At 43.2% G+C, this 23,993-nt stretch overlaps 1 protein-coding gene across 4 annotated transcripts in view; it reads left to right on the top strand.

Moving 5' to 3' along the window:
* The window catches only part of LOC116844735 (laccase-5-like), an 81,950-nt gene extending 58,515 nt beyond the window's left edge, over positions 1-23,435 (top strand). For 2 of the 4 annotated variants that reach the window (XM_032816688.1, XM_032816687.1), the window contains exons 2-10: positions 16,974-17,352; positions 17,788-18,072; positions 18,447-18,720; positions 19,034-19,238; positions 19,493-19,677; positions 20,426-20,621; positions 21,102-21,314; positions 21,732-21,962; positions 22,417-23,435. In XM_032816688.1, the coding sequence (XP_032672579.1) occupies positions 16,974-17,352; positions 17,788-18,072; positions 18,447-18,720; positions 19,034-19,238; positions 19,493-19,677; positions 20,426-20,621; positions 21,102-21,314; positions 21,732-21,962; positions 22,417-22,589 (2,141 nt within the window). In that variant the 3' untranslated portion in view covers positions 22,590-23,435. The remainder of the gene's footprint in view (positions 1-16,973; positions 17,353-17,787; positions 18,073-18,446; positions 18,721-19,033; positions 19,239-19,492; positions 19,678-20,425; positions 20,622-21,101; positions 21,315-21,731; positions 21,963-22,416) is intronic. The other 2 variants (XM_032816690.1, XM_032816689.1) reach the window with 1 other exon arrangement.
* Positions 23,436-23,993: the final 558 nt, after the last annotated feature.

Raw genomic sequence — 23,993 nt, 5'->3', positions numbered from 1 at the left:
TTCTTGTTATTGATGCAATTTGCAAGACAGTGTTATTGCATGCGCATCGCGTAAAAGCCGTCAATTTCGTCGTCCCAATCGCAGAAAGTTGGATTTGGCACAGCGTGTAACGAATGTCTGTACAGATTCTCAATGGAATCTTACTTCCATTGATCACACAAAATCAGTGAGATGTAAAATGGAGCAGTAAAGTAGAAACGTTTCCACTAAAAATCAGTGAATATTGATGAAATCAATTGATAAACTCACTGATTATTAGTGAAATATTTTCTTTTTCTGATTCAATCGGAAATTTTTACTGATTCACCTTAAGAGAGTAAATTCTTTTCTATAATACATTTAAATGGCGCGAGTGGATGCTTTTGTAACATCATAAAAAAATATTTAAATTTATCTCGCCCACCCGTCGGGGCATTTAGAGTTAAATGACCTCGCCGAGTCTTCTTTACGTAACGATCGCGCGCACTCTGGGTGAGCTCATTAAGTCGGTGTTAAACGAAATGGAGGCGGCCTCTGGGGTTCCTTGAGCGCGTGCACTTGACATTGGCGAAGACCAGCGGCGGGTCCGATGCGCGACCTCACGAAACTAGTCCGGCAGCTTTCCCGCCGGTCGTTGACTGCTTAATACCATCTTTCATCGACTGAACAGCGCTGGTACCGTTCGGCAAGGTCGAACGGCGATTTTTTTACCGGATCCCGTCACGGCCACGTCGATCGAAGAAACGCCCGTGAATTGAATCGTTCCGCTTATAATAATGATTTCGCAGCGCGTTGGCATAAACGGGACGATGTGACGTAGGTAGACCGTTAGGAAGCCTATTTGATGACGCGGACGAAATTGCCCGAGAAGAAGAAGGAGATCCAGAACTGAGCCTTCGAAAGTATCTTTGATGGGAGAGTTTCGAATATCGAACATTACATATCCGTTCTTAAAAATGAAGCTGTCAAATGACGAATCGTCGTTTATCTCTGCCGAGCAGAGTTTCTGCAAACTCGAAGAGGGAAATTCCCCAAGGGAAAACACGCGGCGCTGCTTTCTTTTTGCATTCGCGCAAACTTTAACTGTGCCGTCATTACACGACAATTCCGAATCGCACACATCTCCCTGACCGTACAAACGGGAAACGTATGGTCGTAAACGCGTTAGCGGTTTCGCGAAAAGAATTCAAGGCGAGCCTCATTACCAGCTGATTACCGAAAGACCACAGCGGTACGTGCACCCCGATATCCGGCGAAGGCGAAAGGTAATTTCGCCGGTGAAAACACCGCGGACGCGGGGAGAGGACGTCTATCTGGATCTGCGCGCGCGGAACAAACCGACCACTCTCTATTTCCGAAGCAGCTGTCTCCGGCGTCAGTCGTCGAAAACTGTGTCACGCTTTCTGCATCACTTCGCCAACCACATAGGCGGTCGATCAAACCCAACGATCGAAATCGATTTTGCGCGGCCGACTGATCGATCATCGCCCAGATCGCGACGAACAATCGGATGCGGACGATTTTTCGAAGCTGACTTTCGAGTCTCACATTGTATTTGAAGCAGGCGGAGGAACATCGAGTCGCCTGTCAGGCAGTGTTGGACGTTGATCGATTAAAATTGTCACTGATCAAAATAATCGGCAAATCAATAATCAAAATTAACGTCGTATATATTAATATATATATAATAATATGATAGAATCACTAATAATCGTGTCGATTGACATAATTAATTATTCATCAAACTTTAATACGGTTCATTATACTCTGATTAATAATTAATCTCATCAGTCGATAAAATTATTCGTGATTACATACACTGAAAGAAAAATATACATATTGGTACCAACAATATATACATATATATTTACTCATACTCTTATATAAAATATTTTTTAAAATATACGTTTTGTGAAAACTTCAGTTTTTTACTATAACATTTGTTTATTCTCTTTAAATAAAAGAATTTTAATTTCTAAATATGTACAAGTAAATGTACTTTCTTATAGTACCTACTGAATAAATATTTATATAATTTTTTAAATCATTTTTCTCTCAGTGTATATGATGATTGATTAATTTTGAGATTATTCATTATTTTAGAGAAAACTTTTAATCGATTAATGCCCAAGACTGCTTGATGCAGTGGCCTGCGTGGGTAGCTCATCGAATATAACCAGATCGTAATGAGAATGGAAAAGAGAGGATGGGGGGAGTGAGAGAGTATGAGATCGTGCTTCCTCGTAAGTCAAGTAGATCCACACAAGCTACCAGCTTATGGCTTGCCACTTGTCCTGCGCGCGTATGTTGCGGACATGTTACGCGTACATATGTTACAGTGTCCAATGATGAATGAGCCGCATGACGCCGTCTATCGGTCGCGAAAGGGTAGGCTCGTTTGTAAAGTGTATTCCTGTGTTCGCTTAATTAATGTCCCGATTAAAAAATATGACTCAGTACTTGGAAGTGTCGATCAATTACGCGCGCGTTACGCACGCTGCCATTGCGGAGATCGCCCTTTCGATTTACCTTGTTTGCTTTGATATGTGGATCATATAATATTTCGACACATATGGAATCACGCGAAATGTTCCGCGAGAAACTGATAAACGGACGCTCAATTAGAATTAGTCTTTTTAACCGATCGATAAAGCACCATGCGTTCAAATATTATGTCGCGAAACTTGCCTCACGATAATAAGAATTATTGGGTGATAAATTTTCTTGCACTAACTCAATTTGCATATGACGCATTTCCATATCGCAGAAACACGATCGAAACTTTCTTTTCAATCTGTACATTGCGCGCGCTACAAGACGCACGCGTGTCACTTCGGCGTGACATTTGCATAAAGCCATCGCGTCAGATTATAGTCGGACAGATAAAACAAACTGTACGTACGTCGCGGACGTTGAATGACGCAGTGAGAATGATTCGCCGGTCTCGTACCCATCGTCTTCACCTCGCAACTTTGGATGACCCAAAATTGATCGGCTTGGCCACGATTCGGGGAAGATCGCTTTCGATCTCGCTTTCTTTCACTCTCCGGCAAGAAACGGCGGTTCCGAAAGTGCTGATACACCCTGACAGTGCGAGTGCTGAAACTTCAATTATGGCGTACGTTGCAAAAAAAAAAGACGTAAAAACAAGTGGAAACGCTTCACTTGTTTGCGGTGAAATGGAGAGAAACTCGCACCGGATATTCTTGATGAAGATTTTCGGGATGACGTGTTTATTAAACACAAAAAAAAATTACACACTTGTTAATAGCAGGAAGACTAACTGCTTGCTTAATCAATCGCGCTCGCTTCAAGTGTAATTAAATGGGCACTTTGGTCGCACGGCTGTCCACGATCATGCGTTCGTCTTGAAAGAATTCTGTCGGCGCCAATAATCGCATCATTATTATTCCGCGCAATTTCTCGCTCTCAGCGAGCAGTTCCTATTACATAAGGTCTTACCAAGACAATGTAACAGTCGCTATGAAATTACGAACTTCCCCGGCTTGCTTTTGCATAACTCGGCGTCGACTCGGCATCGTATTGGATAACGTTGCGGTGGTAACTGCGCTTCAAGAAACTATTCCAGACCGTCAAATAACGCGACGAAACACAAGGCTACGTACATATCATTCCCTGCAATAATCGTAGGGAGCTTTGCTCGCTGACGCTCAAGATGCATAATCTCGCTGCAACAGACCGCAAAGCGATCGCGAGCCAACGCTCGTTTCGCCGCGGCGCGCGCCGACGGACGAAAATGAGAAAAATTATTCAGAGGAGAAAGGAGCGAGCTCTCTTTCCCGACAAGTGGCAATGACCCAGACGCATCGTAACTATACCATTACGGGATATATAATCTAGACATTTGCCCGGAGATCCTATAGCCGATAACAGCGCCTATAACAGCGCATAATCCGAATACCTTTCAGTGAAGTATACTCTGAAAGATACTAAGATCAAGACATCTTTACCGGTTTATTTTTAGACGGCTCGTAATAATCAACATACTGTTGATCTCTTTTCTAAATTAATTGAATATTCGATTCTAAAAATACGACCCGTAAAGTAAATGAAAATGTAGATCAATTATATAATTACTTGATTATATGTAATCAACTTATCGCTATACATGTTATTAGATTACATGTTACTTAACAGCTCGTTTATTATTATGGGTAATGAAGAGATAATCACATTTACAAATTGGCAAAATAATCGCTTATTACTTATGAAAAACGACCATAGCTTGACATAATTTGCAACGTTGTACGTTCTAACACGCAAATCTTCGTCGAAATGTCCGTTAAAGTCTATTTGTGTATCAAAATATTAAATAAGTTAAATGAGAGGCAGGGCTAATTGATCGAAATCCTCGTGAAACGAAATGTTGCGATGTAGGCCAAATGAAAAAGCAAAATGTCGATAATGAGTGGTATTAGCACTAAATTACAGTTCTATAGGATCGTAATCGATACTTTCTCGACGTAGTAACTGATAACGTTTACACTCCCGACTTGGGCTAAGGTGCGAATTTAATGACGTTTAATAGCAATAATATAACGATAATAGATTGCCCTAGATACTCCCGCACGTTTTACACGTATAATTCTCACACAATCGCGAAAATAAATTTATATTTTATTGATTTCTCTTTTAATGGCTAATATAAAAATTATATTTTTTATATTTTGTAGCAGTTATCATACGAGTCGTGATTAAAATAGAAACTATAAACTTAGATTTCGAATATTCAAACATCATCGATGAAATGAAAAGTAAATTAATATGAGGTTAAATCTTATAAATTATATATGCACTAATTATAGAATCTTGAGAAATAATTCCTGGGAATATTTTGCGTTTTCTACTTTACGAGTAGAAACCGTTTGGTATAGCATTGGCCGCGGTAATTATAACGCGCGAGCGCATTTCTATTCGTTAGATCGAGAAACAGCGATTAATTCTTTATAATTAGGTATTTTTAACGCGGCTCATTATTCACGTATAAAAGGTAACATCGTAAACGCAGGAAAGAAGCGTTGTTGAACACCTGTTTTGCTTAACATTGCTAAACAAACGAGCATCTAATCACGATTCTTCCTGATGAGAAGCAAGCAAAATCCTGCTGATCGTGCCGTGTGTGAGCATCGAGTGTGAAATTATTTGGCAAACTCAGTGCGAAGTAAAGATTCAAAAGATTCTCGCAAGTATACTTTCATTGCACGATATTGCGAGGATTCCATCCGGAAGTTTACAAATAAAATACAAATTTAAACGCGATCTTTATGTTGCTTTTACATCTCAAATATTAGAATAACCTCTCTGATTTTACTTGTCTCTCATTTAATTAGGGATTTGCGGAAGTTCGTCAGGTCGTCAATATAATTTGTTGGTTAAAAAAAAATAAGTTATTTCGCAGACACGAAATCAAATTATCTGGATCGGTTGCAGGAAATGAGATACTTTAATTGAACATGGCATGCGTTTCGTTATTATCAATGAAAGAAACTGCTAAAAGACCGAGAAACTCTCGCAGGCCCCTTAATATTTACCGCGACAAGCGTGGAAGAGGAAGAGAAGAGCAACGTGTGCCTAACTCTCCGCGGAAAAACACTCGGTGTTCTCGGCGTAACGGTCCATTAAGTTCAGCTTTTGTAACGCTCTCGTGCGGCTGACACTAATTGGCCAGTTCTCCCGATGCACTTGCAATGAAGACGCCCGGCGTCGGTTGAACCTACGAGAGAGAGGAGGATACGCGGCGCGCGATTGAACTCGGCTGCTGCACGACACGTGCACCTAGCCATCGCGATACAACGGTATCCGCGGACCAAGACCTTCGCGAGATTAGTAGAAGGCGCTCGTCGAGTCTGCGAGCGTGACGTGATCCTACGTGGCAATTACCGCGCGTCTCTCGACGGGCCGCGTAAGAAAGTTACGGCACAAACCCGGTTACTCAAAGTGCCTCGCCGCGCGTCGATCGGCAAATAGAGATACATCCTCCGTAACTCTATTCGTTGCCAATATCAAGATCAAGAAGTGGCATTGTGAGAACGTCGAACCCTCGAACTCTCCAGTGAAAATGTGTAATTACTACGCACCGCAGCGGGCATTGCGAAATATTCGATTGCTTTCGTGCGAGTCCGAGTTGAATTCGTTTCGAATTGATCATTCAGAATCGACGATTACAATTGATTCCCGCGTAGAACGCTATTGCGAAATGTTTTATGTATTGGCGGGATCGCAGGGACTCATGAAATGCCTTGCAAGATCGAGGATGCGACAAAACACTCTGCGCGTGAGAGAACGAAAACATTTAAACAAATACTATTCGATAGATTAAAAGCCTTTAGAAAGCCGTGCGCGCGACTCGAGCTCGAGTCTCGTGTATCATTGGACAATTAAATAGAGATGAATGAGACATGGAGAATCGGACGGTAACGATGTATTCTGTTTAATCATGTCTGTTTGTTGCAACTCGCCACGTGCGCATTATTACGACGACTAAAGTCTTACTTTCCTAACTCAGTATCTTAATCTTAGAATTCTAAACAAGGACAAAATTTACCTAAACAAACTTTTTTAACATTACCGCTCTCAAAAACATGCATTTTGTTCTTTCATTATAACGTTTTGTCCAACTTTATTGAATTTCGAAAACATTAATAGATTCACATCGAAAACATTAATAGATTCCTGCATGTCTTCTACGCCGATTAAGAGGGTTAAATTTCGATTATTTTTCTGGAGGTTATGAGCAAATTTATCCATATTTAGGGTTTACGTAACTTTTTGATTTTTAAGATACTAGGATTAACGTAATGATTCGCAGCTTATCCTTATTGCGATCGAATTACTTCGCTGTTACATTTCACACGCCGCCGCTGGCGTGATTGCATTAAGATCGTTGGGTAAATTTCACATCCATGACTGACCGAAACTCCGACTGCACTGCGCTTTTTCTATATCGCAATCGAGCATGCAAACGCGAAGGTCGGCCTCGATCAAACTCAAGATTAAGGCTAGACGTACATCGAGGAATAGCCGGTGATATAGAGTACCGTGGCTCATTGTTTCGAGTTACGTTATTTCGAATTAGGGTAAATCGCACAATTATTTGTATCCTCCTTATTCGTTGGTATTCTAAAGAAAACCTGGTTTTTCTTACAACTAACGTTGCAGTTCAGCTTGCCTGCACTTCATGATTTCAAAAGAGATCTTTGCAATTAAACTATATAGAAATAAGAATCTGGTTGGATTAACCAAATTTCTGATAAGGTATGAACAAAACAGGAATTGAAGTTATTACCAATTGCCCTGCAAAATATCAATGACCTAAGAGAGTGCCAATAATCGTTCACTTTCTATTTCTGTGAAAATACACATCATAATTTATTCGCTAAAGTCGTTTTCTGCAATTATTTTTCATTTTAACGAAGTCAGTGAAACGGAATACGATTTTTTTTCATCTTCCACGTGACAAGAAAAGTTCAGATTTCAATACACTGCGCGTTAAGTTTTCATATTATCTTATCTGATAAAAGCGACATAACTATCTCAATACCTGCACTAAACAATTTCTGGGCTGTAACGCTATTTTCCATCCATATAACTTGACATTATCTGACATTATCACGTATCTGAATGCGCGCCCAAACTAATCTCTCGATCATGCGACAGCCGGCTTTCCGTTATCTTCCGCCGCTGGCGCCGAAATGAGAGGAGCTTCTTAATCGCAGCGATTATCCTATATAATAATTACACAATTCACGATAATTATCGAACCCCGTTCATTCAAGAAACGACGGAAGAAGACGATGCAGAAACGCCGCGAGGCGATCAACCGCGATAACGACGGACGGATTATTAGAAACACCGAAGCTCGTCGACAGAAGGGAAAGTATCGCAGGGGAATATTTTACGATCGCAATCTATATATCGCTAGGCAAGCGGCACCGATAATTACGGTACCGCGAAAATTACAATGCGTGAACTACCGTTCGAGGCGGCCAGCCGGCCGACCGACCGGTCGGTTGGTTGGTCGATACGAAAAACTCGGCTATTCCTCTTTTGCACTGCGCTATGTCGGTCGACTCCGAGGGTGGGTGGAGTTGCAATTTCATGCCACGATCGCTAACGAGAATGCCGTATTGCGAAATTACGCACTGACAGAAAAATATGCGCTGAGAAAATTATTTCTGTATTTGAAACTAAAATATCTGGTACATATACGATTTAGTTGGCATTACATGTTTACTTGTGTTAAGTACATGCATTGTTGAGGAAGCAAAACACATGTCGTGGCAATTAGATTACGGCTCGATCTAGCAAACTTTCTCTCGACAATAAAATCCCTTTTTCGGTTGACCCGACTGAAATTGTAGTTTTTGATCTCAGTTCAATTTGGTAGTTCAATTTTGGTAGTTCCAACATGAAAATAACAGTAGCAACTTGCTCACAAGGTTATTATCACTTACATTATAGTGGAATTTAGTAAAAGAAATGGTTTTCTTGACCATAATTTAGTAATTATAGTAATTTTCTATGTGATTATAGTGACAAGTATCAAACATCTCTTTCTCAGTGTAGGAGAGAAACGGAGACGAAATGTTTAGCGGTATTTGAACTAGGAATGAACAGAACGTTCGAACGGACGATATTGTCGGCTATGAAATTTATTCTTGCGAACACTTCCGGCGTCGGTGGTGACTGCGACGTCTCCAGCGGCAGAAACGGCCGCGACGCAGGAGGAAGACAAGCCTTTCTCTTGTAACGATCGTTCAGGCGAATCATTTATTTAAGTGGCTCGCGATCGTCTTATTTGCGCCACGGAGGCGCTAGGAAAGCAGGTGCTCACCCGCGGCTAGCGCAATCGCCGGTAGGATCTTTACAAACGACGACGAGGATCGAATGAGAAAAGTCGACCTCGATGTCCGGTATTAATTATCGGTTAATTGCCCGCGCTATCTCGGGATTAATCTGCCGGAGATCGCCCGGTCTTATTCTGCGCAGCATAAGCCGCAACAACTTTATTCTCGTGCGGAAGATAAATCGCGCGGAATCAAAGCGTCGACCCTTGAAGATTGATGAGTGGACGGAAGAACAAAAATGGTACAAGGCGTTTCTTTTCTGTTTTTTACGCGGATCTTCGTTTTAACTCGGATGAGCGAATAAACGGGCGAATGAGAAATAGGCGGGATAATCTCTCTCGAACACGCAACAAGTCTTGCACAGTTCTGAAACTCGGCTTCGAGGTATCAACCGTACACTGTACACGGATGTATCCGTCTGAAAAAGATTATTGCTTCTTCGGCAACTGTCTTGGCGTAATTGAGGCGTTTTTCGAGGCCGCTTTTCGAGCCCGGAGCGGGTCTCGCGTCTCACTCTTGCGGCAATCCTGTCCGTGGAAAGACGTGTTTCTCCAGTCACACCCGCTTTAACGAGAGAAACGTTTGCCGCGCGTACTTTCAATAACGTGTCGATTGAACTCGAAATTGGCGGTACGCTAATGATGAATACGCCCGTCAAGATAATTTCTCCTCTCTCGGCGCACACGCGGTTGACTTTCGTGCACGTTCGTGGCTTGTAGTTCGAAACATAGCTCGCACGTTACCGGGAAGACCCACCCTCGATTTGCGGAGTAAACTGTCGTTATTACGTCCATTAGCGTAATCGAAGCGGCGTTTATGTGCCGTCATTACGCGCCAATCTTGACGGGATCGCTCCTCCTTGGCGACGCCGAGCTACTCTCTTTTTCTGTTTCTCCGTCTTTTTCCTTCTCTCTGCCGCGGCGGTTTGCACAATACCGCACGGGAGAGCAACGGCTTCGTTCCGTAAGATGAGACGGGGGCAAGGACAAGGCCAAGTTTGCGAGCGGATCATCGCACTTTCCATCTGCGCTCCCTGCGGCCTGCGCGCTTCTCGGCTGAACCTCGCCAACCAGCCGCAGATGGATTCTTGTACAAGAAACGCCAGCTTGAATTAATTTCTCATTTCCCGCGTTTCGAAATACGGCTACTTAGATCGCACGTATTAGAGCGCGACCCAGCGAATTAAGACGATCGTTTTGGAATGTTTATATCTGCAGAAATACGTATTCTAAAATATGTAAATTTCTTCTCCGTTTCGCGAAGTATATCTAAAAATGTCGAGGCATTCGAGAAATATATTGACAAAAATATGTTGAAAAATTTATTGTGGAGGATATAAAGTTTATTCACAGAAATAAACTTTATATATTTCGGAGGAATGGACTTCATGCTCCACAAGTAAATTTTTGAATCTTTTTTTAATGCATGTTTTAAAAACTGAATTACATTTTCTAGCATTACAAGCGCGTTATTTTCACATTTTCCGCGAAGAAATTTTCAGCAAGTGATTGAATATGCTTGCGTTGATTAAGGAAGACTCTGATGAAATCTCTCAATTTAATGGCACATGACGCGGATTATACAGCGTATTATCTTCCTCCGCTCATTAAGTATATAACGTTATCGTGAAGATTTTAGTCGAAAAGTACGGAGCAAATATGTCGAGATGTCAGTAGTTTATGAAATATAAGCGATTGAGAAAACAAGATTTTCCGCAGATTATGCTTCAGACAAACAAGTGGATAGCAAATCTATTTTCTTCGATTAATTTTAAACGGATTTTATTTGAATAAATTTTTAGTTAAAGGACTTAGCTATAAAGATGTGTTATATTAAATGTTGAAAAGTTACTATAAATAAGAACTTGTTTCGACAAAATAATTCAGGACTTTTCGACTCAGTTTTCCATAAGAAATAATGCTATGTGCTTAGTGGATAGAGAGAAAAATAACACTCTGTATAATTGCTAACATGAATTCGCCCAAATCCCGATTTGACATTCTTGATGATGAAACGACGGAGAGCTGTGATCGAGATGCGACATTAAACGTACCCGGCTCGATACCGTCGCGTCATGAGCCGACTTATGGCCTTTTATTTGAACTTTCACAAGACGAGTCGCAGTGCAATCTCGGCTTAGCGACTCCCACGGTAAATATCAATAACGACGTGCATACGTGGTGAGAAGAAAAGGCGCGATCCTTCCGAAAGGCGGATAATACTGAGATTTTTCTCACTCGCGTTTTGCGACTTGCAGGCGCAATCGTCGGAAGCGAGCGTGCATCTCTTCCTGCGCGCTCGTTGCTAGTTTCACACTTTCGTACCCCCTAATGCGCCGAATCAATATTTCCATATTTATGAGACAGAGAGGCTCGCGTAAGATCCTTGTCTCTTGCGATTCGGCACGCGAGTATTTAACTGCTCGAAACGAAAGTGCATTTTTATCACGCAACTTCTTGGATTCCGCTCTCACTTCCTCGCGTGTTTCATTGTCCGCTCGTAAAACGCCGTTCTCGCCGTTTCCTTAACTTTGGCCTTCAGGTGTTACGCCATGTTCGAAAAGTAACTGTCAAAATTGACGACTCACGAAAAAATATCGGACGCGCGCGGCAACGCTCCATCCAGACTCAACGCGTCCTCGTCTTCAACGTCGTCTTTCGTTGAATTCAACGTTTCAAGAATCTTGTACAATGTGGTCGCAATTACGTCTTAAAGTCGTAATACTGGTTTGTGAATCGATCATGTACCTTTCTCCTTCGTGCAAACTCGTAAAAAATGGAAAGCCTTATCGAGCTCGTCAATGGAACTTTTCATTTTTCATGAATTCACGCGAAGGAAACAGATACACGATCGATTCACAGACTGGTGCTACGACGTTAAAACGTAACCGCGCAGCGCATAGTAGACGACCCTTCATTCCTTCCATCCAACAGCGATCACGAAGTGAATACTCAGTACTCACTTCATGAGAAACCGCATCCTCTTGCGCGAACACCCGATATGCGCGCATCTATTCACCGCGATATCGCGTATCCTACGTGTCTGACTTGACATTTAGTTACATTAACTGCCGACAGTTAGTTATGCTCGCTTCGACCGTCACTCCTGATTTCCTGTCGAGCGATGATACTCCCGCGCTGGTAGTCGATAAGGTCCTATCACCTCGAGGAAAATACCAACCGATCAGAGTGCAATCACCCGCGATTGTGTCTCTTCGCGTGTCACGTTCCTTTACATTGTACGTAACTCGTTCCGCAAACGTCATTCATGCTCGAACGAACGTACGTATCGTCTGCTGAAGCATTTCTCCGATATGGGAAAGTCGATCCAACTTTTGCTCAGTTGTGTAAAACAATCCGAAATTGTGAGCAAAAGAGGAAAGAAAAAAAAAAAGCTGGAATCGTGCTGCATCCACAAAAAAATGCATCAAATTGAGTTACCTGAGAGGCATTCCTGTCAAGTAAGACGTCAAGATAATTAACGAGGGCGAACGACCGACGTCTCTGAGTGATCCAGGCGCGAACTTAATCACACGTCTGCTATGAAAATGTACTTTATTATGCAGCGTGTCAAGTCACGTAAAAGAAAGATAGGGAATCATGAAGTGATCGAAGAAAGCGCCGCTGGACACATGCGCGATTGCGTGCGAATCAAGCGATCAAGAATAAGCTGTGGCTTCCGCTTCGATGCTGAAAGGGTGTTGAATTCTTAAAGAGCCTATTAGTGTCTCCTCTCTATAGAAGCTGAGTGAAGTCTGAGATATATCAATGATTAAACAGAGTGCTAAAGAAAGAAAAAGTAAACATGTCCCGTCGTTGAAAAATTGAGAGAAATTTGAAAATTTAAAGATACTACTAAAAAATTTAGAAGCAAGCAGTCTGTCACTTCCTAAATCTTTCAACTATCAGAATCAAATAGAATCAGGATAATCTTTTTAAAATCTTTATAAATATTATTACACGAAAAAGTGGAACAAGATAAATAGAGAGATAGATTCGTGTATTTCTGACAGAATACGGGCATAGGAATCGGAGCAATATTGGGAGATGGCACGATATTTTATCCTTCAATTATCTGAAACTTAATGGATTTTCTCCGAGTGCTTTCACCAATTGCCATCACATTCCGCGCTAGTTTTTGCTGCCTCCTTTTTCGCGGCGAATATAAAAGAGAAAAAAGTAAAAGAAGGAAGTGAAGGATAGTGCCAATATAAACCGAGACGCGCGGAAAGAAAATTATGTAAATTACACGTTATGCTATGGTTTTAGCGCGCGTGTATCTTGCGAAGCGATACCGTACATTCGTTTTGTACAATTACACGCGAGCCACATCGTGCTGGGTAACGAGTCTTCTTACTCGTTATAATGGGATCGGCATAATTATCTCGTTGAAAGTAAATTCTTTACACTGAGGTTCGGCTTGTTCAACCTTTCGACAGGGACATCGAGAATCGATGGCGTTGCCACACGAAGAAAGTACTTCGTGGATTCATGACTCGTCGGCGTCCTTACCTCAATACCTCCATTTACGATCGACGTTTCTGAACTCCGTTGAGCGCGAACGTGTCGAAGCTTGAAGTATATGCAGAAGAGCCCTCGAGTCCTGATCCTCAAGTAAGAAGAGTTCTAGGTTTCTCTCTTGGCCTTTTCGTGTGAAACCGAAAAATTTTTCCTTCTCGCGGTCACTCGTCGGAGAAAAGTCGTCTCGTCAGCGACGATTAAGGACAATGCGAAGGCGCATTGTGTGGTCGCGGCCACGCGGGATGCACAGTTACTTGGAAACCGGTCGAACAATCGTGACAGGCGTAAAAATGGAGGTGTGACGGATTAATTGCCGCGCGAAAGGAGCGGTCGGGCTAGCACCGTGAAAGCGCGATTTTGTCTTACTTAATTCATTGTTTTTTTTTTCTATCTTGCACAACCGCGACTTCTCGCTCACGGGGATGTCTTACGACAGCGTCTAGTCGCGTCACCCATCCCGCGCGGCATAATGAACGCGCCCGTGTCTCTGCGAGAGCGTCGTTATACGCGGCCGTGTTATGCGCCCGCTCTAAATGACGCGACCGAGCCAGCGCGACATTGCCTCATCGCCTTATTGTGGTCGTCACGTTGCGGGCACCCATGTGCGGTTCCTGTCGGCCACGCAAGTAGACTCTTTCGAAGTCTAAGTCGTGTCTTTGACATTTAGATCCTCTTTGAGTGTTTTCCTGAAAGCCCAACGCCAGGCGCCAAGTTTCGCAACGTTCTCCGTTCGTGTATAGCCCGATAATCCGTACGCGCCGAGGAATTCGTGTTGACCGGACGAAACGACGCGGCTTGTGCAGTCGGACTGCAATAAGTCGCCATTTCGTCGGCGGGTGGAAAATATACCGCCATTACCCGCCGCAGTGGCGAAATGTGGCCGGCGCGGTGGTGCGCGCCGCGACTTTCATCGGGGTATAAATCATTCGACACTCGGAACGGTACTTTTCGTGGTGCATTACCGGCGATACGGTTAACCGGGCCGGAAAACGCCCGCTCCGATATTCAGCGAGACTGACGCTGATCCAACTCTCGATCGAACGGAGAGCCGGGAAATCATAGTCCAATGTTCGTTACGTCAGCACGGCTCTCCCGTACAGCACGTAACGACAGCGGTGGTGAAAAAAGGGAAAAAGAACGATTAATGGCCGCTGCGTGCGTTGTGTTGCAATTCCGCGAAACTCGAAATGCGAACGACTGCGGATCAGAATGCGTCAAGTCATCCGCAAGTGGTGGTCTTGGAATAAATCACGGGGTGAAACGGCCTAGAGTGATTTAACTCGTGATTTGTTTCAGTCGTCGTTCGTTTATGTCATCGAGAAGAAACGGTCTATCGCGAAAAATACGCGAGCAGAAGAGTAACTTAAAAGTCACTTATGTAACCTTTCAGACTTCTGAAGATATTTCATGGAAACGGTCGATTCTCAGATTTGAAATCCGATTCTGCTAAGAAGAAATTATCCCCAACATTTTATTACGTAGCGTACCCCTTCGCGTTTGCACTTCATAAAGTTCCGTCTGATGAGTAGGCAAGGTTGCCGGCATCACGAAGGTCTCACGCGATTGTTTCATTGACGGCCACAACGAGACAGTCCGCGAAATCGCCACGACGAAAGAAAGCTGTTCGCAAAAAACTCCCTTCGAAATAGTTTCGCCTGGGCGCAAGAGCGGGAGGAGATGTCGGTGCCACCGCGGCACGCAAAAGAGCGGCACAATGTTGCGTTCTGGTAATAATCGCGTTAGGCTGCTCGCCGTAATTATAGGAAATCGCCATTCCCTTTATTACGATGAAGGTTATAAATTTTTCAACATCGATCCGCCGCCTCGCGATTTTTCGCCCGGATCATCATCAAGTGGCGTAGGATGCGCTGCACATTCGAAACATCGCGCACGTTCGATGTGGAAATTAGATATATGCGATCCCTCGTATTTCCACTTTGGAAGGTACACTGAGGACGATGTAACGTGTAATTTCAGAGATAATTGCAAACTCACTCTTTCGGAACATTGTTTAACTAGAAATAACGCAACGCCAGAAAGCGTGCAACTCTCCTAAATCTTCCGCATGCGATATTAGATGAAACGTTATCGCGTCGTTCTTCATCGTGAACTTATCCGAACAGGCCTCGCGATCAGCCGGTATAAAGCATGAAATATTAGACGCCATATTTGAAAAATCCCGCGAGATAAATCTCAGCCGGCCGCGGCTGATCTTTACTAATAGCACATTCTACCGCGGCATACCGTTACTGACTTCAGACGTGACTACAATGCGCGAGTGATTTCTTCTTTTTCTCCCCTTCCCCGATATGGATCGAGAAATTGCGTGTCAAAAAAGTCGATCCTATCGTTACATAACAGTGAAGATTCCTTGCCAATCGATGGCGGAAGATGCACGCGAGCACACGATCATTTTTCTCGTATAAAATTCTACAAGAGAGAATCTCGTTATTCCGGATGGTGCACGATTTAAATGAGAACTCAAGTCTGCAATTCAGAATGTTATTTTAGTTTCAGCAAATGAAATTCTGCAATCTTGCGCATTTGCAAAATTACGGCGCGTCCACGTAAATCGGATACGTTACGAAGCTGCGTGAACATTTTGGTTCTCTTGATTAAGTCGACCTCTTCATCGCTCACGCCTATCTCGTCATCTTAATGATCGTCTTTATCGTTACCAACTGTACCGTTCGTTAAGGTCTATCGATCAATTTCATCTGCCACGCACATAAATTTTACACACACCGGGTCGTATCGTACTTTCACGTTTTGTTTCGTGTGCACTCATAGGTCTGATCATCGCTAACAATCAAAGAACCCGGCTTTCTACTCCATTCGAAAATCACTTCCTCTCCGGGCGGTAATATCGCAGAGCGCTTTTGAAAGCTGCGACCGTTTGACTGCGCATATGTTGTGAACTGCATTTGCAAGGCTAAGGAGACTATCGTTAGATCTCGTGTGTATATATCTCGTGTGTATTCGTATCTTAAGATAGAAAGAGAGAGAAACACATACGCCATTCGATCCGGAGTTCTTGATCTCGTTATGTGTACAACATTCCATGTATCGATAGAAGTTGGGTTCACGTTGCACGTGACCAACTACTAGACACGTAACAAGCTGAAACGTCCCGCTTCTGCTGCGTCCTATGTCTGCGCGACTGATCGAAGCAGAAGCAAAACGAATGCTCGTAATGATCCTGTTGCGCCACTGCACTCGTAGCTGACCGACGAAATAATGATACGACGGAATAATGATAATCGCACGCCGGTCGCACGAAATCCACGAATAAGAAGGAACTTATTAGACATTTCGCAAGATTGGAAATTCGCCGTATCATAATTATGATACGTATTAATGTCTGAATTCGAGTTTCGCACAATCCCACGCCTTTAAAATTAAATTCCAGAATTATTATTACTCCCTCTGTGCCGTAATAAAGAACTAATACTCTATATCTAAGATTATAGATTAAGGCTTTGCATCTCTCTTGCCGTGTCTTTCAGCTGCTCGCACTGCCTCTCTCCAAAATACACTCGCAAAAATATTGCCATTCTAACCGGCTCTCGCGAGCTATCGTTTTTATTTGAATCTCATCTATTTACAGTGGATCAATCGACGGCAGCGGATCAGTCAGCCTCATCCTCCTTCTGGTCCCCCACTCTCAAAACCGAAGACATCTTTCAGCAGGACAACAGCGCGAGCTTTTTCCCCACAGCCCATGGCCTCGTGCAGACCCATCCGACCAGCAGTGGCGGCGTGTTCCGCAGCGGATTCGGCGGAATCGACAATCTCGGTAGTCGAGGGGTGACGATGAGACCGCCGAGGACGCGACCCCTCGACTACAATGAGCGAGCCACCGCCGAATTGCGTCGGAACCCGTCGCTCTCGTCGCCGGACGAATGCGCTCGCGCCTGCCGCGAGAATGAGCCACCCAGGATATGCTACTACCACTTCACGCTCGAATATTACACGGTGCTCGGCGCGTAAGTGCATCGCTGCGAATCGACTCGAGACGCGATCATCACTCAGCTCGTATCGATCGACGTTGCGAAACGATCCTCCCTCTCTATCTCTCTCCGTCCGTTACGATGACGCGAATGTTTATTCCGCGATAACGAATGAAAGCAAAATTGGTAAATTCGTTAATGTGAAATTGTACATACATTTTAATTACATCATATGAGATTTATATTTGATTGCAAATCTATATTTAATTGCGCATCGTGCGTTCATGCGGTCTATAAAATAATGCAGGGTTTGGAGGAATACCTTTTGAAAAGTATTGATTTGTAAAGAATTGAAAAGTAGATACTTTTGATAACAGAGCGGTCGATGAATCAGACTATCGCGTGCTCGTGAAAAGCCGTTTACCCAACTTCCCTAGTTAGTGTCGGTGCAAACTTGCCGCTAATTTTCAGAGCGTGTCAGGTATGCACACCGAACGCAACCAACTCCGTATGGAGTGAGTGTCAATGCGTTCTGGCGGACGGCGTGGAGCGTGGTATCCTGACTGCGAACAGAATGATCCCCGGGCCAAGTATCCAGGTGTGCCAGGGTGACAAAGTCGTAGTCGACGTGGAAAATCACATGGAGGGAATGGAAGTCACAATTCACTGGCACGGTGTCTGGCAACGAGGATCTCAGTATTACGACGGCGTGCCTTACGTGACGCAGTGTCCCATTCAAGAGGGTAACACATTCAGGTACAGAGAAGGGAGATCTTACTTTCGGCGTGAGGAGGATCAAATTCGTTTATCTTCATATAGAGAATACTCTGTATAGAAAAAGTTATAATTGTTAATTTTACGCCGCGATGTGCAGATCACTGTTTCCAAATTTCTTGCTTAATGATACTCCGTCAGATTCATCGTAAATCTCAAACTGAAGCACAAAACTTGGAGAGAAGTACAATTTAAGAAATTACATACCACTCTGACGCGTCGCTCAATAATAGATTATTGGAATACATTTGCTCAGAGGCACTTTGAAAATTCAAACTTTCCAACTAAGCAGCATTTTGTACGCCGTAAACATGACCTAACGCAAAACGAGTGAAATGATTGTATGGTGTATAAAGATATCAGTGGACGGCGGGCAACGAGGGTACGCATTTCTGGCATGCTCACACCGGCATGCAAAAGATCGACGGTCTTTACGGAAGTATAGTGATCCGACAGCCACCGAGCAAGGACCCCAACAGCAATCTGTACGACTACGATTTAACTACGCATGTGGTGCTCATCAGCGACTGGTTCCACGAGAGCGCTATCGAGCGTTACCCTGGTCGTCTCGCGGTCAACACCGGTCAGGCGCCTGAAAGCGTGTTGATTAACGGGAAAGGTCAATTTAGGGTACGTTGATTAGGAAGTTAATCGACTTTGAATTAAAAGAACGATATTATTTAATAGAAAATCACATTAAACAAATATATACTGCAATTTATGATTCGCGATAAGATCTTTTTTGGAAATACATTCAAGTCCTGCTGTACCAATTATTGCAAAAATAATGGAACATTTAAGAAGTTCCAAATAAAATTGCGCGAACAAGATTTCTTGGGCGATAAATTCACTGTATAATTCATTAAGTGATCCGTCGATTAATTGCGTTACGATCTCATCGATGGCTGGTATCTTTCAGCATATCTCATACCTTTCATTGCAGGATCCCAACACCGGCTTCATGACGAATACGCCTCTCGAAGTGTTCACTATAACTCCAGGCCGTCGTTACCGATTCCGATTGATCAACTCGTACGGATCAGTATGCCCCTCTCAAATTACTGTCGAGGGTCACACTCTCACTATTATCGCCACCGATGGTGAAGCAGTGCGTCCAGTACAAGTTAACACCATAATCTCTTTCTCGGGTAAAGTGTCCATTTCGCAAATTTCTTATTCAAGTTGGACAAAAGATCAGATGATAATAGACAAAAGCAGTCATTTTGGGATAATAGATTTCAAAAGAAAAATTCATTAAGAAAGATTATTTGACTACGTGTGCTTTTGCGAAAAGAGATTCTGCTAGTCCAGATGGTGACTCCTTTGCGAGGCCAGTTGAAATATTTTATTTCATCATTCCCGCGTCAAATATCGTTTACACAGTTTTACGTTCCCTCGTTAGGTGAACGTTACGATTTCGTCATAAACGCTGACCAGCCAGCCGGCGCTTATTGGATCCAACTTCGGTCGCTCGGAGAATGTGGAATTCCTCGAGCTCAACAGCTGGCTATTCTGCGATACGCTCGTGGTCCTTATCAACCTTCTACCGCGCCACCTACGTATGACTTCGGTCTGCCACAAGGCGTCGTAAGCATATATCTATTATTTACGCTAAGAATACCTGTTTACGATAGAACTTGAAAGTAAGATCTAAACTTCCGCTGGTCTGTTGAAAAATCCGTGTTTACAGAGTCTTTTAAAGTCTCATCTTAGCATGCTTTCTGTTCAAGTATTATGGCAGAAGAGAATCAGCCGAGAAAATTAACTATAATGACTTATTTAAATTTAAAAAATTAATACGTGTACTCTTCACCAAGAGATGGTACTTCCAACGTGACTTGGCACGAACCATAAGATGTAACGGCAAGAGAGAGTCGGAATTTTATTTTCAATCGATAAGATAGAGACTGTCTTAATCCTTATCCGATATAGAAGGAAATATCTGTTTGGCACTAGGAAATATCACGTTGTACAAGGAAGAATCCTTTTTAGTAAATATTTCAATGTTAGTCTTTCTTGTAGTATAGCTAAAAATGTAGCTAGAAATATTTATTAAAAAGAAGAAAAATTTCGAAGATGTATTAAATATCGTAAATAACGATTCGAAACGATATTAATTTGAGAAGATATCGATTATGAAGAATGCTGGATCGCTTGAAAGAATTCATAATATACTTGAATACTCATATATTTCAATAATGTTATAATTAGGGTTACAGTATAACAAAAATTTTTCGCTATTAAACTTGGGAATGTTTCTAAAAATAGTGAACAATGTTGCTTGCGTTGTGTAAGCACGTCGGAAGGAGCAAATTTTCGAGCTTTCTCTCTTCAGGTTCTGAATCCTCTGGATGCCATTTGCAACCGACCGCGCCAGGATGCGATTTGCGTGAACCAGTTGAAAAACGCCCGCCACATTGATCAGGGCATCCTTCAGCAACGCCCTGACGTGAAAATCTTCCTGCCATTCCGCTTCCTGTTCTATAGACCAGAAGAGGTCTTCCAACCGCAGACCTACAATCGCTTCCTCGGTAAGGACGCGCTAATGAGCATAATAGGCGATTTAATCCGCGAAGATGAGGCAAACACGCCACGCGATGGTTGCGCTTGATTTTCGCCTGACATCCCCCGGGTATACTTTGAGAGGTATGCTCAGAAAGGGATACTATCGCGCGCGTTGCATGCAACATCATCCGGTGATGCTCGGAGCACCAGGAATTACGTGAGGTACATCGCGAAGTATGTTGCTCATAAACGGTGGTATTTTTTCTCGAGACAATTAGCTTCGCTAGAGTATGGAGAACGCGAGCCAGCTCGTGTGTGGTATCGAGATGCGAGGAGAGGTTACTTCAAAACAATCGCCGTATCTTGTATCTTTGCCCGTTAGTTCGAAGCCATATTTCCGTATCGATAAATCGATCGCGCAATTTGTCTACGAAATATGTCGCAGTCGTGGAGCCCGCTTGAGGGTTTACAGCGCGAAACTTACTGTGTGTTCGGTGTGTTTGCAGTTGCGCCGACCGGCGACCATGTAATTTCTCTCGTTGATGAGATCTCGTTCACGTTTCCTCCGGCACCCCCGCTCTCGCAAATCGATGACATTCCACCCGAACAATTCTGCAACGGTGATAACAGACCGGCCGACTGCGGCGCCAACTGCATGTGTACGCACCAGGTTGACATTCCACATAATGCGGTCGTCGAGGTGGTTCTCGTTGACGAAGGTATGTGCTACGCGTTTGTCTTTGCTGTAATGATTATCATCGCAATGACAATTTGCACTGTTCCATGCTCTCTTTGTGTGAGATCTGTGGAGTTGAATTAATGCGAGAGATATGTTTCAAAGAAATTCAACTTGGAACACAAAAGTTTTAAAAGAATTACGTTGATGATTTATTTAAGAAATATTTTTATATTTCGAAAATGTACAAGAAAAGGATATAAGAACCAAATTGTAAGTCTAATTTACATATATTTGTAACATATTCTGTACACAGATGTGCAAATCATCTTAATATCGGAGCGTTTCAATCGTATTTTACTCTTACATTTCTTCTTATATTTGTTATTCAAACATGGTCTCACGCGCGCTGCTCAGTTCGATAAAATTAAGCATCTTCTATCTTCGTCTACGATTGCAGTACAACAACCAAACTTGTCGCATCCCTTCCACTTGCACGGATACGCGTTCAACGTGGTCGGTATCGGCCGTTCTCCCGATAAAAATGTGAAAAAGATCAACCTGAAGCATGCTCTAGACCTCGATAAACGTGGTCTTTTGCACAGACAGTTCAACCTGCCTCCCGCTAAGGACACTATCGCCGTTCCCAACAACGGCTACGTCATCTTCCGGTTCCGCGCAGATAATCCGGGTAAGTTAACAACGACAATTCCGAACTTTTCGCGCGCGCGCGCACTCACGGTAGTCTGATGAGATGCAAACCACTTCCGCTCGCAGCTGCTCACGTAATTGCGAAAGTTTGCACGGCACATCTGCATACGACGATTATTTCACTATAGTGCGTGTAAAATATCACAAGTGATGGGCACTTCCTATCGACCGCAGATTTCTTGGCGAACTTGACACTTCTCCCGAGCAAGCGTCTTGTTAGACATGACTTTAGCTATTAGTATTACTTCTGCTAAAAGAGGAGTGAGTAGAGACGATTAAATATATCCGTGGTTTTACGAACAAACGACTGCGTATCTTATTAGAAAGGAAACTATCACTGCAATCATTAACATAAAGAGTCGCAATTAATACCTGCCGCGTTACGTTAATAATACGTAAGTGGAAATTAACGCCGAGCGATACCTCCTTCACAGGATATTGGCTGTTCCACTGCCACTTCCTGTTCCACATACTGATCGGCATGAATCTGATTCTGCACGTGGGGACACACGGAGACCTGCCGCCGATACCGCCCAACTTCCCGACCTGCGGTGATCATTTGCCACCCATCACACCGCCGTTGTCGCTGGACAACTTGTTCCACTGATGCGTGAATGCGAGCGACCAGCTCGGAGAAGCCGAGAAAAAAAGAAAGGGAGAGAAAGAGAGAGAGAGGGGGAGAGAGAGAGAGAGAGACGCTCCAAAGTCCATACGATACTTGTAGCATATTCCTGTAAAGTAGCGCGCGAGCCTGTAATATTTTCTATCTTCTCTTTTCTCAATTCCTCTCGACCTGGCCGGTCGTCCTCGAGAGCGCGCTCGGCTCGAAAGGTGACGATCGATCGGGGAGCGAGGAATTCGAGGGATGTCGAGCCGTTGCCTCGCGAGACCGGCCGAAGACGGGATGGCGGCGCGAGACAACTCGAACGACGTGGAGAAGAGGCTCGCGAGGCGACGGATCAACGAGAGGCGATCGACGTCCCGCTGGACGTCGCGAAACGACGAACGTTCACAGAGGCGATGATGACTTTACGTTGACGACAGTCGATAATTTATTGTGTTCCAGATGCTTCATCCGCCACCGTGTCACTCGCGTTGCGAGTTTTACCCCTCTTGTTATTTCGAATGCAGCTGACCGCCCGCTGCGAATCCCGTAGAGCGCGGATATTCAGATACAGCGATTGCATAATGCAGTCATAACGATTTGTCCTCGCATCGAGCGTATCGTGTCACGTCATTTAGACAACTTTGAAAGACAAGATTTCGTCGGATATTTACGCTGTACGGGAACCACGGATGGCGACCGCAAACCCCGTTGTGACGAGTGAAGCATCTCAGCTGGAAACGTACGAACGTTTTCGATTAACGTTTGCAACGCTGTAAATAATGTAGAAATAGTCACTACAGTTAACGAGATATTAAGGGGGGAAATCCAATTAGAACGAGGAAAAATAAGCTATTTTCAAGAATTTTTTTATAGGAGAAAGAATTTTTCTATATTTTTCAAACTTAAACATTTATTTATATATGTTTTGGACTGTCCATACGTATTTTTTTTTCCAAAAATATTTAAAAATGGCGGACATATGAAGCATCCCATTTGGCAGATACGCGTGCGAGTTGCTCAGCTGCTGGACAAATGGCGTCCGTGATATTGATCCTATAACAGGCAGCGAAAAAATTCTTATTATTTATACCCATAATTCGTAATTGAACCTAAAAAAATTGAAAAAAGTCAAAAATTTTGAATATGAAACGCTTATGAAAATAAATTTCCATTTTTTGACGTTTTCTCTGCACAATTTTTGCAATAAATAAGTGATTTTTTATTATAATTTTCACAAACATTTAGGTTCACCGACATTGTACTGATGTCATGAAGTTGTGTGCGAAAGTTCAGCGCGATCGGTTGAATAGTTTTTAAATGAGAGTTCCAGCAGTGCAAAAAAGTACAGTTTTGAGAAAAACGTGTTTAAAGTTTTGACAAGTAAAAGATACAAGATATCTATAA

The sequence above is a fragment of the Odontomachus brunneus genome, unplaced genomic scaffold (genome assembly GCF_010583005.1).
Source record: "Odontomachus brunneus isolate Ranch 3 - 2012 unplaced genomic scaffold, Obru_v1 Obru_scaffold_045, whole genome shotgun sequence".
NCBI lineage: Eukaryota > Metazoa > Arthropoda > Insecta > Hymenoptera > Formicidae > Odontomachus > Odontomachus brunneus.
Note: the sequence above shows the minus strand (reverse complement) of the source record. Positions and strands in the feature narration are given on the sequence as shown.